This window comes from Saccostrea cucullata, unplaced genomic scaffold (genome assembly GCF_032062105.1).
Source record: "Saccostrea cucullata isolate Sc308-1 unplaced genomic scaffold, CSIRO_AGI_Scuc_v1 ctg13564, whole genome shotgun sequence".
NCBI lineage: Eukaryota > Metazoa > Mollusca > Bivalvia > Ostreida > Ostreidae > Saccostrea > Saccostrea cuccullata.
The window spans coordinates 1-17,385 of record NW_026920575.1 but is presented as its reverse complement, the minus strand read 5'-3'; the positions used below and the strand labels follow the sequence as shown (position 1 = coordinate 17,385).

Here is a 17,385-nt window from a genome sequence, read left to right as displayed (position 1 = left end):
GAAGGAGATTTTTATCCCTTAAATAAGTTACATACTCATAAGAAAAATTATCTACATATAGGCCTATTTTATTAATAATAAGATTAAATACTCAAAATTTGCATTGGCACTATTTAAAAAAAAAATATTGCATTTAGATACAAGATTTTTTAATTGAAAAAGCCACATTATTTTACAACTACCACGCTAAAAAAGTATTCAATGCAACCCTCAAATAAAACCTAACGATTTATTTCATGATCATGAAATAAAATTATGCCACCATTCTTCCATGACATAAACAATGCGAAAAATCATTAGGAAATTTACAAATGAATTAGTTTTTAATATATAGGCAAGCTATTTAAAGAGTACATTAAAAAATAAAGAGTTGAATATACCGGGAATTGTGATTTATTTCTTTATTGTTTTGTTTGTGTTTACCTGGCCGATAATGTGTATAAATAACATAGTATGAATACCTGCGGTTTCAATCGCGTTTGGGCAGAAAATCAATCATGCATGTTATTTGGGTACACGTATCAGTGTTAAGGCCGGTATACACGATGAGATTTGTAGTATAATACAAGTTTTATAATACTTTTGTATGATAATATTTTCTTGTACTCACCCTAATACATATCTTATAATATTGTAAATAAACTACGTGTTTCCCCCGCCATAATTCTCTTTCTTTCAAGAAAATAAAAATGGAGGATGAGGCTCTGATAGCAGTGTCTATCATCGGACTATGCACTGCTTGATATATTCCACAAGTCCTCTTCCCCTTCCCATATAACCACGAGTTTTTTTTATGTCTTTACTTGTAAAGTCTGCCATTATTATTTACCATGTGCTTTTTTTTAGTAATTATAAAAATACGTTGACCCCTAGTCTCATTACATTTCATCGGTTGAAAGTGATAGGTAAGTTAAGACTTGTATTAGGAAATAGAACAATGCTCTATTCTAAATACAGTTTTATAAGATTTCCAAAAAATCTTATGAAACACTGTATTAAGAGTGTATACACAGTAATATTTTGTATTATAATACAAATCTTATAATACAAATCTTACCGTGGATACCGGCCTTTACACATCATTAAACATGCTCCTTAATTAACAATGACCCTAATTTTAATCTATGTAAAAAATGTAATGTAAAAAAGACTAACGAAATGTGTATAATTTTTTTTCAGGATTTATTTTTTTAACATAATATTGAGAGGGTTCCGTTTTGGTTATTTACAAATTTATATCATGTATTTACAAATAAAACACTTATTATAGAGCTACGGAAACTTAAAATAATTTAAACTGACATGTCAGTAAAAATAATCATGACTGAAAAATATTACATGGCAAAATTAACAAACACAAGACGAAAGACCACCTTTAAGCAATCGCTTAATGGTAGCTTAATGGTTGGGTATTTAATGGTGCTTATAGAAGTTATCTCCTTTAAGCCACCATTAAGCTGCAACTTACAGGTGCTTAATGTCCAAACTTGATTAAGCTGCCATTAAGCCACCTTTAAGCCGAGCTTAATGGTGACTTAATGGTCAAACCTCATTAAACTTTTACCCATCTTATATCGAATCTTCAATCTAACTTTTTTAGTTATTTCAATATCATTTATGCAAAATCTATTTTTTGTGATCTAAAATTTTGTGTTGATCGTCATTTTTATATAACATTTCTTTCAACATGCAACATTTTGGGCACTGAGAGATAAAGTTAGCTTAAAGCCATAGGGGCTTGCTGCCGGTTTCTAATAACAATTATTTTTTTTAATCATTTACAGTATCAATAAAAAAAGACGTTTATCTTATTATCGCAAATGATCTCTTTTTTTTAAATAAATAATGATTTCATACGTTGTTTTTATTATTACTGTATATGATTTTTGTTTAAAAAATAAATAATTATATTATTACACACCGGGGCAACCCCCTGTGAAAAATCTTAACTTTTTACTTCTGAAAATCGATTTCTTCTTAAAATTATCTTCATCCATGAACACAAAATATATATTACTTTTAAAAAAGATGGTATTTTTATTTCATGTATTAAAAGCAGCATTCCGCTACAGAATTCACAGAAATATAAAGTCATGTTCTCATGCAATTTTTTTTTCTCTTTTTTTTATGGAAGGGGTGGGGGGATGGGGGGTGGGGCTACAGGTATAAAAATGTTTAGTTTTTAAAGTTTGACTTTTACATCATGAATAATTTGAATTCATTTGTTATTTTTCTTATAAAATGCAGCGGTAAGTATATATCAAAATCTAGTCGGTCTGTTATTTCAAAATCGATTTTCAGAAGAACAGCCGATCAGATTAAAGATGACATCCGACCAGATTTATACACATTGGGAAACGGGGTAAGATTAACAGTGTACAGTTTACCGACTGGTTAGACAAAAGACCTTAATTAAGTGTCCACCGTCCCCGGTCAACTAACAGGAAACTATACACACACAACGTACACTAGCAGATTTTGATGATCAAATATTTTTTTTACAAAATTTAAATTTAACGCAAGCATATGAAAAATTAAAAATTATGATTCAGTGTAAAAGGACAATTATTTTGATACCCATTATGATACAATAAAAAAATTAACTGGATATGATATTCGAAAAAAAAGTTTTTGTTAACATAACCCGGTAACGGCGTAAACGAGAATTGTCACTAGGCCTAAATCTTAGACACAAAACCATTAACATCCGCAGAATATCAAAACAAAAAAAATCATATGTCTTTCCCAATGATAAATTTTTTGTGTTTTATCTATAATTAATTTAATCTCAATCATGATTTAATGCTTACATGTATAAATCTTCGAACAACAGAGCGAAAAATTCATTACAATTTAAAAGCCTAACTCAACGGTTTAGAAATATTAATGTGATATAAGCCATTTAAAAAGATCCATGAGTAAAGCTGTTTATAGTTAGTTTAATAAATCAAATCAATACTTTTGAAACGTTCAACAAAATACTTTTACAAGTCCAAAACAAATTTGTGCAAAATATATATTTTTTACTATTTTATTTTCCTAAAATAATCAAGAGAAGTGTTAGCCTACTGGTTAAAATGCTAGCCACCTACTCGAAAGGTCATGAGTTCGCGCCGCGTGTGTGTGTGTGTGTGTGTGTGTGTGTGTGTGTGTGTGTGTGTGTGTGTGTGTGTTTTTTTACCAAATCGTGTGAACTCGGCATTTATAATTTGTGATGACAAATCACTATAATATTAATTTTTCAACCATAAAAAAACAGTAATATCGACTGCGTAATGGTGGCTTAATGGTAGCTTAATGGAGTTTGGACATTAAGCACCTGTAAGTCTATCTTAATGGTAGCTTAATGATGACTTAATCGTGGACTAAAAGCTACCATTAAGGACCTGTAAGCCACCATTAAGCTACCATTAAGCTACATTTAAGCACCCATTAAGGACTTTGAGATGGCTTAATGGTAACTTAATGGTGGTGTAAATGTTACTTAAAGGTGCTTAATGGTGACTTAAAGACAACCATTAAGCCACCATTAAGGACCTATAAGCCACCATTGAACCAGGCTTAAAGGGTGTGTTTTATCTTGTGAATGAATTTTTCAAAAGCTTTAATACTTAAGAAAATGCCTTTAGAGTATCCCGATAGTATGGAAATCGGCCATGATCTATAAAGATAAGATCTATTTAAAAGTAATTCTGGTGGAATATAATTAATTCAATTTTAATTTTTCTGCATAAAAAAGTAATAAATATGGGAACCAGTATCAACCACAAAACCCCCCAAATAAATTGTGATTCAATATTCATGTTCAGTGTAATTTATTCATGTAGGTGTGAAAGCTTTCTTCCTACAATAAATATTATTTCAAATTGTTTCTATGCGCGTACTGTTCATACATGTATAATTTTTATGACCTTCGCATCGTAAGGATTCCTGGTATACTGCTCAGAAAAAAAAAATCATCTGCCTTTTATAGTTCCATTGTTTATTGGAAATCTCATTTCTGAGTTACCTCCGCCCATTGAATTAATAAACCACGCCCGCTGGAACTGCTTGGACTATTGTCTTGGACTGCTCTCTGAGACCGCTTGGAACTGCTGGGACCGTTCTTGGACTATTGTGGGACTGCTCTTTGGCCGCTTTGGGACTGCTTTAAAAGTCCCAGTGAGCAGTTCCCGCGACTGCTCTAGGACTGCTTTGTGTCAGGTTGGGTCTTGTCGATACTGTACATTACTGGACTATTTTTCAGCCCTTAAATCACAAACAAAAAACTCAAAAAACGTACTTTTGTTTTGAATCCAGGTCTGTTCAGCCTCACTTTCTATTTCCAGAAGATATCCATCCATCCAAATGCAGCTATCCTAAGGGAATAAAATAAAGGGAACATTTATATTTACTTAGAGGTTTATACACAATTCTGATTTATGAAAAAAACATGTTGAATTTATATACATTATTTTAAATGAAGGTCGTTGCCATATTGTATAAATCATGCTTTCAAATTTGCAACTTGATACTTAACCTCAAACAACGATCTTACGATTACATTAATTTAATTGTATCAATTTAGTGCAAATGACTTGAATAAAAATACAGGCAAAATAGGTCGCTGCAATAAAATGGATAAATATTTTCTGTGTATTTAAATGACACCTTATTTAAGTGTCATCGGGTGAAATAATGATTTGTCAATTTGATTTCTATACCTAAGTTACTATTTTTTTTTTTTACGGAGAACGTTAGAATGTTTAACTAGTTAAGAAAAATTCAGAAAATCTGGCACCAATAGATAACTAAAAATGTTCTCGTTAAAAGCACACTTTTTCTGTACGAGATGAAATTTAATCATGAGAGAAAAGAAACATTTTGTTCTTATGAAATTTTGAATCAGACATCGCGAATTGTTTGACAAGTAATTGAATTTAGACCTTTCTCTGTTTTGTTCAGAAGCCATCCCTATGTATCTCAACAATATTTATAAGTGGTTGCAATTATACTCCGCGGTGAATACATGTATGTATGGCACAAAACTGCACAGAAATGAAGCTGTTTTATTTAGACAAGAAATGCAAAACCAATCAGGAGAAACCTGAATCTGTTTATCGTTTCCAATGAAAGAAAAATAAAAGAGAACTAGATACGATCTCGTTACGAGCAACCAGGTCTTCCGTCCGATTCCGAAAAAAACCCTTAAGTTTGTAAAATCTACCTGAAAAGGTAAAAAAAAAAATGTTGCACGCAAGGGGGATTGAATCCAAGTCAGCAGCATGAAAATCCAGATTATAAATATTACGTACGCTGTCGGGACCTCTGCTCTAAATCTTCTTGTATATACCTCTGTAGAACAGTACTTTTGACTTAGAATTATGAAAGGCTAGTCACTATTCATAAATTTGCGCCAAACGCCACGAGTTATAATCTTCGCGCCTTTTCTTTGGAATGTTCTATTTAATAGGTGTGATAGCTTCAATGAAATAAAAAAAAAAAACCGTTCATTAAGCCTAAAACTTGATGATTAGAAAGTATATTGAAATATTTCACAAACTCCATATAGTATATAAGGAAGTAACACTAAAACAGCGAAACGGCTATGAATTTTAACTTTTTTTTCATTTCATGATTATCGCCAAAGTGAACTATCCCGATTAGTTAATTACATTCTTGAAGAGATTGAAATGTTTCGCAAAAAAAAAAAATGGCTCGCCTTACGACGGTCAAGGAATTGGATATCGTTTGTGCTCAATAACTTGAATAAGATCTTTGAGACAATAATGTTAATATAAACTCCATTAAGCGAACTTTAAAAAAAAATATGGTTATCTTACTTTGTCCTTTCTATTAGTTTAATATGGCACAAGTGTGCATGGGAAAAACATTGGGTAAGTTTTATACTTACCGTATTCATTGATGTTCTTTCTTGAAAAACTATGAATTATAACGATGATTAAAGATCTGCTTTTCCGTGGTGCAATCAGAAGATATTAGGTATCGAATTTCATTTGCACATTTAGTCTTTTCTATTTTTACTTTGAGAATCAACCAAAACCAATTATAGAAGACGTTTAAGAAGAATTTAGTTTGACACAGAATTGTAACGTAACTACAACGTGAAAATCCAAGTATTCCTTTACATTTCATTTGTCCTTATGTTACTTTCGATTAAGCAAATGCTCGACTGCCTCAATAAACCCCTACTGCGAAATGTCGGAGTTGACAGAGAGAGCGGCCATTTTGGAGCGCTTCAAATTTTTAAATGCTAATATCTAGAGTTTAGATTTATCAATCTTCAAACAAATTATATAGTAAGCATTATAAGAAAGGTTTTTATTAACATTCAAAAAATTAAACGAAAAATATTGAAAAACAAAAAAATGTTGAAAAATTGGACTTTTTAAATTAGCTTCCGGTAGCGAGCGGAAGTAATGACGACAAACGAAAAGTCGCGTCCTGGATAGTATTTATCATCATCTATAATCTCTGAAAGTTTCACATTGATATCTTTTACCATTCTTGAGAAAATCCGTGGACAAAAGAAATCAGAAAAAGGCCTGTAACTTGGCACCGGAAGCGAATTTCCAAAAAAATCTCTCAGATGTGTCAAACTCATTTAAGAAAACATCAGTCCTGAAAATTTCATGTAATTCCACCCAGTTGTCTTCGAGATATCGCGTCAGAAAAATTATGTTAATAATAATAAGAAACAATAGAATCGCTATAAGGTCTTCCGTTCAGACTTAACAAAAGACGGAAGACCTTAAAAAAATCACATTGAAAAAGAGCTTATTTCGTAATGTCTTATTTCCTTGGGCGGATGTTGACGCGTCATTGACCCTTTTAAGGTTTGTGGAATGCATTTTGAAGTTGCTGTAAATTTTAAACTAGCATTATGTTTACTGTATAATTAACAAGAAAGACAATGCGTATCGTATTGCATGAAATTGTAACTTTCAGACTTTTATATGAAATTAGAACTATCGGTTTCATTCTATTTTATAATGTATTTACATGTATTAGTGTATAGTATTATTAAGTTTGCTATATTCTAACAGTTTATGCTATCCGTTCCTCCGTAGTGTTCGTACGGCTGTCCATATGTCTGCCCGTCCGTCTCTTACGCTTTGGGGTACCCATCTCTCATCTGCAACTCCACTTATGCCTCCGAATGAAATTTAATGACACCTTTATAGATTCTTTGTTACATAGTTCTATTGTGCATCTCCTATTTAACCTTTTTATTGGAAACATATATTTCGGATTTACCAGAGCAAAGTATGGACAGTGTCTTTTTTGCATAATATTGATGGATTCTCTTATCCGCATCTCCTCTTATACCAGTGAATAACGGTGAATAATGGTTTAAAAGATTTTTGATCACATAATGCCAATATGCATCGTCTATTTTGTTTTTTTTGACCTGACACTTTTATCGCCATTATAATCATATGGGAGGCGGGGGCGTCATTTACTGAGCTCACGATTCATAATACTTCTTGTTTATTTCGGAATAAATGACCATCCGAGTTCCAGTTTTGCGTTCTCGTTGTAACAAACAGAGCATGGCCATAGCAGGTATCCATCAAGCAAAATTAAAGAAAAATATGGCACCTTCTTTGAAACTCTATATAAATGTTCTGAATTTTATTAACTTGTAGGCAACAACATTATTTTGTTACGGAGATCGGGTTGTCAATAACTACCAGAGAGATGAGATGTATATAAAAATGTTTTTTTTTCTAACATACACGGTCATTTTATAGGGACACACTTCCATTTTCAGCTATGCGTAGTATTTGATGAAAACGAACCTATATTTTTCTAAAGCTTTTATTTAGCTCACTTGGTAGAGTGATCGCTTCATGATAAGAAATAAGTGGGTTCAAGCATCGGCTGAGAAAAAAATTGAAGCAAATGAAACGTTACCAAAAGCTTGGTTCTTTGAAGTTGTTGGTCTATTGGTTGAGACCGTAACCCTTGTCACTGCAGGCGTTGGCATGATCAATATATTACTTTCCAATGATCAGAGTTCCGAAACATAAATTCTCACTTTGAAGCTCTTCACAGCCTTCACAGGCATATGATTAAAAATGATTACTGTAGTACTTTTAAATAATCGTAAAAAGGACATGGCACTATACAGATCGAATTAATGTATTTTTATTATAAACTAATAAAGAGCTCTTAACTTCTTTGTGAGGTTTAGATATCCAACGGAAGATCACAAATCTCCTGCCACCTTAAAAGACATACCTTGGCAGCCTGCCACTTAAGAGAATTTTTCACAAAACAATATTTCTTCTCCCCGTTTAGTTGCCATGATGTAGGACATTCTGTAACAAAGTAGCATAAATGGAACATTGGAATAGAATGAATATAAGATTATTTACAGAAATTTATCTCACTATGCCTAGAGTTGATAATCCTTTATATTGTAACACTTGTTAATTGGGTTGATATTGTTGACATTTCGATTCCATTTTGTTCCATACCACCTAGAGGAAATGTCTTCCATTTTCACTTCTGGGTCATTCATTAAATTTTCATACATTACCCTATGCACAGACATTTTTTAATACAAATTTAGGCAAATAAAACTGAAATATTGCAAATAATTCCTTTTTTAAAGATGTACGTAACTATACATATTGTAATTAATTTTCAACAAAGTATATACATTATTTAAATTAATATTTTCTTTAAAAACGTTTTTGGTTCTTTCACTTTAAGTAATTTTACACAAAGAATTCAAAAAATACATGTTTGGACACACATTTTCAAATGCGAATTGACGTATAACCCTTTACTTATTTATGGAATTTCTGAACATGAAATGGGAAGCATTTAAATATCTGCAGTTGCTCTGCAATTTTGTTTTAGTACGTCATGCGTGTATATTTCTTTTTCATTTCATCACGTCAACCAAAACATTTTAATATTTGATAAGATTTATTAATCAAGCTTAGTTTTACTGAAAACATTTTACTTTCAGTCGAAATAATCAAGTCTTGCTGTAGACTTAAAAAAAATATGATTTCGTTCTCCAAGAAGCTTTTCATTGTTTTATAGGATGTCATTTTTAGAACCCGTAAACTATTTGTTTATTACTTACTGCCATATACGCAGAATGGTTTTCCGCTACTTAGAGGCACACACTCCACTTTACACGATGTTGCCTTACAAGATCCCGCCAGCTCCTGTGAAAAGGATACATGTAGACCCATTGGTCTCAGCATTCTGTACCTTCCTTCGCCTACTTAATGTCATGAGTTAATTTGAACATTATGAATTTCTTCTTGTATTTATTTGCATAAAAATAACGCTATGAAAAGAATCCAGAACTCTTGCGTCTTGAAATATAGAAAATTCAACCCTAACTTAATAGATACCTAAACAAAGCGTAACTGTGTTGTTCTTTAAAGATTTATTTTTTTCTAATAGTGTTTTTAGCAAAGATAAAATTTGATCTCTGAATGTTTGGAGAAAAATCAATAAAAACAATCTAAGGAGCATGAACATTACTACAATTTTGTGCGGCTTTGTGAGTGTTGTTAACAATTGTTTAAATAGATTTCGATATAAGACTAATCGTTAATTGTAAACTAGCTCTATCCATTCTCATTATCACAATTTTTAACAAACTTAAATTTATTTTAGTCAAAGATTCTTGCTTAATTATAACAAAAACTAGAGCCTGCTTATACTTTAGAGCAAACATTGTTGTTATGTTCCTACTTTCAACATTGATTCCTATTGTGACCCATGATACATCAGGTTCATTGATCATGACGTTGACCTCTTGCTTGAATCTGGAGAGAATTTTGAAATATTTTAAAGAGGGGTTTCATTTTTCCCCCAAAAATGTCCCTAAGTTTAAAAAAAAAAAATAACTGACACAATTAGTCCCATGAACAACTTCAATTCTTCACCAAAGGATGCTGTGTGACTAATTCTGTTGTAGTTACCAGGCACTGGCTTTTCATAAAGTTGAAAATGGACAAACGATAAAAGGAGACACACAGACGAGAGATGTTAGAGATCTATTGGTCAGAAAAGCTCACCCAAGATTTAGTAAGGCTAATAAGTATTTCAAAATAGGCAAGTGAACAAATAAATGACATTTAATATTCTTTCATACCGATGTCTATATGTCAATTGCCTTGAATGAAGAAATTTTTAAATGTAATACATGTATGTGATGTGCCAAATGTTTGTACATCGAACACAGTAGGTCAAGGCAAAAATACAAAATCGGGCAGAAAAAAAAGACAGCAATGTAAATAAAAATCCTTAACATTTTATCACATTAGATGCGCACATTCATACAAAAATACTTAAATGATGGTACTTTTTGTCATTTTTGGAGCAGATTAAAATCAATATAACATCTTCTAAGACTTTGCAATCCGTGTTCAAATTAAAACGAGAAGATACAAAGTGCTTTTTATTGACCTAAAAGAATTAAAAAAAAAGCATACATGTAGTTTTAGTTCGTTATTTTATTTTTGTTTGTTCCCTAATCTACATCCTTATTGACTATCTTTTGTTAAATTGCTGATAATTTAGCACAAGGATGTATAGAACGAGACTGTTTCTGATATTTTCATCTTTTGTCTTTAATGAAACGATAAACAATATACAATCAACAGTATTCTAGAAACGTCGAGACATTACTTACCTGTGGCTGATTTTCCATTTCAATATAGTCACACTCTAAATCCAAAACTAAAGAGGTTCCAGATTCTCCCTGTTTTGCTGCAATTAGTTCACAATTGAGCTGTTTCTTTCGATAGTTCACAGACTTGCACTTGCGATTCTGTAAACATTTTCGAATGCACTGTTTTTGTCCAATGATCGGGAAAACATTCATGACTTTGCTAAAAGTTATACATTTGCCCGAAGCAGTCACTTTTATGTTAGATACGTTGTCAATTTGAACCAATACAGCATAATGTACTGTAGAAATAAATGTGAATAGTTTTAGTCCAAACATTGTTAATTTCTTAACAAGAATAAAATTAAGGTTTTGATTATTTCACATGTGTTCCTATAGTCGAAAGTTTAACACAATAGCATAGTTGCAAGCAAGCGCAAAGAATTTCATTGACTAGATACATTTACAAAGCTATTTATAAAGTTGATAAAAATGGCATTAAATGTAAAATATCAAACTGATATTGTCTGACAAAGATGTAAATAATTAACCATTGAAAAGAAATTAAGATTACAAAATCTTCAGAAGCATGCTTTCAAATTATATCATGAATCATGCATTATAAATAAAGTTAGAAATGAAAACATGGATAACATGGGATATAAAAAGGTGTTTCAATTACTTTAAGTATTTCATACTTAGTATAAAATACAGGATTTTTACATATTCAATATGTCTGACGTCTCAGTAGCTTTATTAGCCCTGCAGGGCTGATATGAATTTGCGGGGCTGATACGGATAAATATCACACCTAAGTAATTTAAACCTAAAAAACAGTATTTGTGATCATACACGTGTTTTGGGGGTACACATTCTCTTAATTTTAACATTTTTGAATGTAAAGATAATCTAACTGACAAAAGATTATTTTCAAACTACATACATTTGAAATAGAAGTAGAAACATACCCAAACCCTGTGAGACAATAGACTGTGCACATGTAAGAAGTCCGTGCAAGATTATTTTGTTATTTTCTTTTAAACTTAATGTGTAGTGTATTTTATTACTAAGTATGTAATAAACATAATAAAACATACCCTTTTCCACATCACATTCTGTGTCGGCCCTCTACCAATATCAGCCCTCGACCCTTCGGCTGATATTAGGGTCTAAGGATGATACAAAATTTGATATGGAAAAGAGTATGTATTATTCTAATTGGAAATAATTCACTTTCTTGTATTTCCTGATGCTTTAACCTATATGAAGTAATTCTTAGTGATTATTGGTAGAGTATTCAGTTTTTGATTGGTAGGTCCGGGTTAAACTCTCGTCCTCGGCACCACGTCAAACATAATTCATGTACATAGGTATAGGTAGTGACTACTCTTTTGCCAAACACGCGAAACTTTATTTGAATTCACTGGTCTTTCGTATGAAACATTCAAAAGGTGGTACTTTGCATGGTAGGTGTAGGTTGGAAAAAATACCCTCTCCGTTCAATGGCTCTCACTGGCATAGAATAGGGCAAAATTAAAGTAAGCGCTTCTAGGGTATAAAGTGATGTTTCTATATAGTTAAGAAATCTCGAATAGGAGTTTTAGCGACATACAATCAATCAGTCCAACGAAATAAGGTGCTTTCGTCAACTTCTTCAGATTATTATCAAATTTCAAGTACATAATGTACATGCACTTGCAAATTAATTGAGTTCTTTGAGATACAAGAAGATGTAGCTTTGATTCCTCTTTTTACATCCATTATAATATAACCTTTGTTTTCAATAAAATTGTTTGCTGTAAGAGTCTCAAGTTACCAAAAAAAATGAATAAAAGGTAAAATGGGCACAATAAGAATATTTTTTAAAGAGAAAAGACTTGCATACTGTCAATCAGATGCCTGCAAGGGCTTATGTTATTTTCAAAAAAAAAACAAAAACATTTTACCGATTTGTCTGTAAAGTTTATAAATAATATTAAATATATATGATCACTGTGTGGCTTTAGAAATAGGACATTGTACTTTTTTCTATTAAAATATAGAAATGACTCTAAAATGTAGGGGGATTTAATTGCATTATTGAAGATTTTTCATACCATGATTTCCCCTCATATTACATACTGTTGTACTACATGGAGTAATCCAAAAAATGTTGAAAACGTGAAAAAGCTATTAATATTACATAAACCTGCTGCTAGAGTCATTTTGAATATCAGAAATTTTCAAACGCCAGCTTCTGTCATGTTTACAAAACTCCATTGGATGCATCTATCAGATTACTTTATCTTTAGAAAAACCATTTATTACGTGGATTGATGCCTGATTATTTGAACGTTTTTAATTATGTATCAGATGTTAGCCAAAGACAAACAAGAAATTCCAATTCAAATTTACTGTATGTACCCAGGGCAAAAACTGAGTATTATAAGAGATCTTTCGTTGTTTTAGGTAGCAGTGTATGGAGTACACTGTGTGAAAACATCAGAAATTCGACAAGTGTTGTATGTTTTAAAAGAAACTATCTTAGAGAATATCATCATGCGTCTAATCTTGTTCAGTATTTTTTAATCTTATAATTCATTTTTAAAAAATCTTATATGTACTCTATTTCTTTTAACTATGTTTTACTAATACCTGTCTGTATGTATGTTATATTTGCAGGACCATATTGAAAACTAGCATTGTTGCTAAACTATGTTATCCTGGATAAATAAAGGCTTTATTATTATTATTATTTAAGAAATAAAACAACGTTATTCAGTGAACATGGCGTTATGAATAGCAATTGTTTTGCTGGCATATTCCATGATGCGCGCTAGCGCATCATGGAAAATATGCCAGCAGAGCTATTGCTATTCATAATGCCATGTTCACTGAATAATCGTTGTTTATTACTTATATTTGCATTCTTTAATTTTTTTAAAGAATATCAGAGGAAATCCTGACTTACATAAGAACGCAGCTTCTTGTCTTTAGTAAAAAAAACATACGGCTTTAAAATCAGTAAACCTGATTAATGATCCTTTTCTCTAATAAATCACAAACATTTTTTATAAAATATTTCCCTCTCAAACACAGTTATCTGGATACATCAGCGCCGACATCACATTTTTGTTTTATTGCAGTCATGACGTCATCGATCAACGTTTTTAAAACCCTCTGACAAAAATCAATAATTTAATACTATGATGAAAAAAGAGAATGCTTTTATAATGATTATTACTCCAGAATGCTTTTCTATAATTTTTTTTCAGTTTTTCTATTTATTTTTAATAGCTGAAATCATTCTTGAAATAGATATACTAGTTAAAGAATTTTTTTTTCTTTCTGAATGTTATTACCCAAGTGTAAAGAGTTATCGTTCTTTGTTCAAATATGCATGATACAAAAAATAAAAATATGGCTGTTCTCTAAAATTTTTAAAAAGTTTTATTATACAATTAAATACATTGACCAAAATTAAATTTTTAACGATATGAATCAGCAATTTTAAATATTCTGAATTTCCTTTTCTTCAAAGAATATTATTAAAAAGTTATTTTTATTCCTCTTATGAAACATTTCGTATATATACCCCTCAACACGTACTACAAGTGTAGTAGAGATTGCTCTACACGAGTGTGATAGAGCAATTGCAATCATAGTGGAAGCAATTGCGTCTATAGTGCTATGAATGCAATTGATGACTGCATGTTCATAGTGGGAGCGTGCAGTGGATATGCAAATATTAAAGTATGAAAAGCGTAAAGCAGAGAAGAAGGACATACAAACAGATTACATACAAGTAAACACTTACAAAATGGAAAGGTTACAAAATGAAATGAGCAAGCCTTATCTTTTGTTCTTTATTCGTGTACTTTTTTAAGGAAACCAATCGACCTATTTCATAGATAATTTTTGATGTAGTGTATCGTTTCGAAACCAAGATAGATCCCAGCTCTGATGTTTTGGGGGTATCTGTGTTTGCTCTGCTCCCGTTCTGTATTGATTGAAATGAACTTCAAGCTTGTCCAATATCTCCATAATTCATTTTTAATCGAATATAATATTCACTATAAATACCCATTTCCTTTAGGTTCCATCTCTTTAACAAGGCCCGATCTACTTGATCTGCGCATACGTTTTAACGCAGCGTCGACTCAGGGACGTCACAGTACCCTGGACTGCCGTCAAAATTGAATACAATAACGTCACAATTAAGATGACGTCAAAATTGCGCTAAAATGTTTCGCTGATCTTGCTCTATAAGACTGTGCTCATTCTAGCATTTTCATTCCTTACATGTTTTTAGAAAATATTTTTTTTAATTCATAACAACTATGAAACATAATTTATTTTGAGGTATCAATTCCTTGGTACATATTCACTGATCTTTTATTTCAATTTGTGAGTTAGAAAAAAATCCCACTGAAACCAAAAGTAAACGATTTTAGTCTTCCTCCTCGAACACTGAAGTGTTTATACGCACCATTTGTTATTGAGCATAAAGAGAAAATTATGTTATAATGTAAGAATGGTTTAATTTTTAGAAACTTAAACAGTATCACAATCGTTCATTGATGTTATGTTAACCAACTGCAACTTATAAAATATTTAGTTGCCTAAAATAAGTCCTAATTTTTGGTGTTTTGATATGCCCCCTTTTCACTGAAATATAGGCTACCTCCGATTTTCTTTTCATTTCTTAAAAGAGGGATGTAAATTGCGTGATATATGTGAAAATAAAAACATTTCATCCTTTATTTTTTTTAATTTGTCAATTCCTTTGTTTATTGTGGAGTTTTAGTATGTAATTGTGCATAAAAACACGAAAAATGGTTCATATCTTGAAAGTGCCCCCATTTGACTACAGTGAAGGCAAGGTAACAACATTTCATTCTAATTTTTTTTAGCATAATACGTACAAATCTATATCCAAGAATCAAATTTTTTTATCATGCTGTTTTCGTAATTTCCAACTAGATTGGGCTTCGTTAAGAGTAGCGTAAGATTTTATCATTTGTTCCACTACATTTCGCATACTTTGAAAGTTACTGTCCTAAGCAAAAATTCAACAAAGAAAGAAATGAGAGAGAAAAACAACGAGCAGTTTAAATTAGAATCTAAATTTAGATTCATTGGCTATTTTAGCAGGTACCTGTAGTTGAATTTTGATATTTTTTTTAATTCAGAACTTATTAAAGTCTTTGTTGTCTTATCTATTTTCTTCGGCAAAGTGAAGCAAATATTTCAATAATGCAGACGTTTCTTTACCAGTTTTGAACATCTGTACACTTACTTAGTTATTTCGATATCGAATAAGGAATTTCAAAGGTATATCAGTCTATGCAGAGCTTCAGGGAATCGATTTAGACGTCACGATGAAATTGTACAAATGAATCTTGACAAATAAATTATAATTTTCTTTCTCATACACTCTTACAATCTGTGATTTCTTATGAATATTGACTACATTATTGTATACCTTAATGTGTAACTTATTATGTCATTATAACATTATTTGAATGTAAAATCAATGCCAACTTGATCTCATTGTACTGACGGGAATGACGTCATAGACCAGTTTGACACGTACAGAGTTTAGCTGAACTTGAGACGAAGATTAAGCTATTTTTGAAACTTGTAAATATGAAAATTAAAACTAAATAAGCGTGATCTCACTAAGATTGAGTCATAATTTTCAATGCAGTACTCAATATTTCACAATCTTATCAATATATAACGAATAGTTCTCTAACATGTATATAGCCACAGTCATAAACGCACTGCAATCACATGCACACCCCCTCGAAAATCTCAAAAGTTTAACGATATCCGCTCACCTGGTAACAATAAATTTTGTTATTTTATACACATGTAGCTATTGTCCCTACTATTTTGAAAAGTCCTGAGAGCAAGTTGTGGGCTGTTGGTTTTTTCCGCAATTTTACATTATTTCAATGCGTATAGTGTAAATTCACGACGTTCATCACAAGACGGCTAAATCTCATATTATTCTCGGGCATGGGGAATTTGCTCCCAGCCTTTTTCGGGTTAAGGAATTTATCTTGAAAAATACAATCAGTTACATAGTGACAACTTATCCGTATATCATTGAACCTCTACGATCTTTGTATCCTTACATATTTTGTCTAATTTTAACCATGCCACGTGACAAACAGCTGATGTACGTGAAGTTGTATTGGTCGAACTCGGTTTAGACCCCATGAACACATGTGCATTTATTGAGTTAAACTCCAATTAAATTAAACTCGTGCTCATAAAAAAATATATCAACCTTATATCGATTTTCTCGGAATATTTTAAGGCATATTTCTTATAGTGAAAAAAACTTAGCCTTAGATAGAATGTTCTATTGTTGAAATGTAATTGTCCTATGAACCTGGTTTAACAATATAATCCGTTCCATGAGTTCGTAATGTAGCAAAATAAACACGGGCGGCATATTATACTCAATGCTTTTACTACAAACAATTCAGATAGTTCAGAATGTAAACATGGCAGGTAAATTTGAAGCGTCTTTTTGTCTTTACATGGATTGTTTTTTTTTTTTTTTTTTGGGGGGGGGAGGCATATACAATCTTAAAAAGGTTTGCTTTCATTAATTTTATAGTGATTGAAAATCCTTTTATATTCGTCAAATTCATTTTGCTGCATGCCAGGTGTGTGGGACATATTTTAACTGTGGCGATGGCTTGTCCTGAGACAAAGTTAGATTATTTTAACATATTAGTCTATTT

General features: G+C 31.5%; 1 protein-coding gene across 1 annotated transcript; it reads right to left on the bottom strand.

Annotated features, from left to right (window-relative positions):
* Positions 1–4,235: 4,235 nt before the first annotated feature.
* Positions 4,236–11,183, bottom strand: LOC134251411 (uncharacterized). Its single transcript, XM_062733823.1, has 4 exons — positions 10,670–11,183; positions 9,104–9,188; positions 8,245–8,324; positions 4,236–4,358 (listed from the first exon to the last, which is right to left on the bottom strand). Exons 1-4 carry the CDS (start codon positions 10,982–10,984, stop codon positions 4,236–4,238), a joined length of 603 nt encoding a protein of 200 aa, XP_062589807.1. The 5' UTR covers positions 10,985–11,183.
* Positions 11,184–17,385: the final 6,202 nt, after the last annotated feature.

Bases quoted from the DNA above. Each gene is read 5' to 3' on its own strand.
- LOC134251411 (XM_062733823.1), bottom strand. From the start codon at position 10,984: ATGTTTGGACTAAAACTATTCACATTTATTTCTACAGTACATTATGCT. The intron at 9,189-10,669 runs GTAAGTAATGTC...TCCTTTTCACAG, and splicing joins AAATGGAAAATCAGCCACAG to GAGCTGGCGGGATCTTGTAA. The intron at 4,359-8,244 runs GTATGTCTTTTA...TTATTCCCTTAG, and splicing joins TTAAGTGGCAGGCTGCCAAG to GATAGCTGCATTTGGATGGA.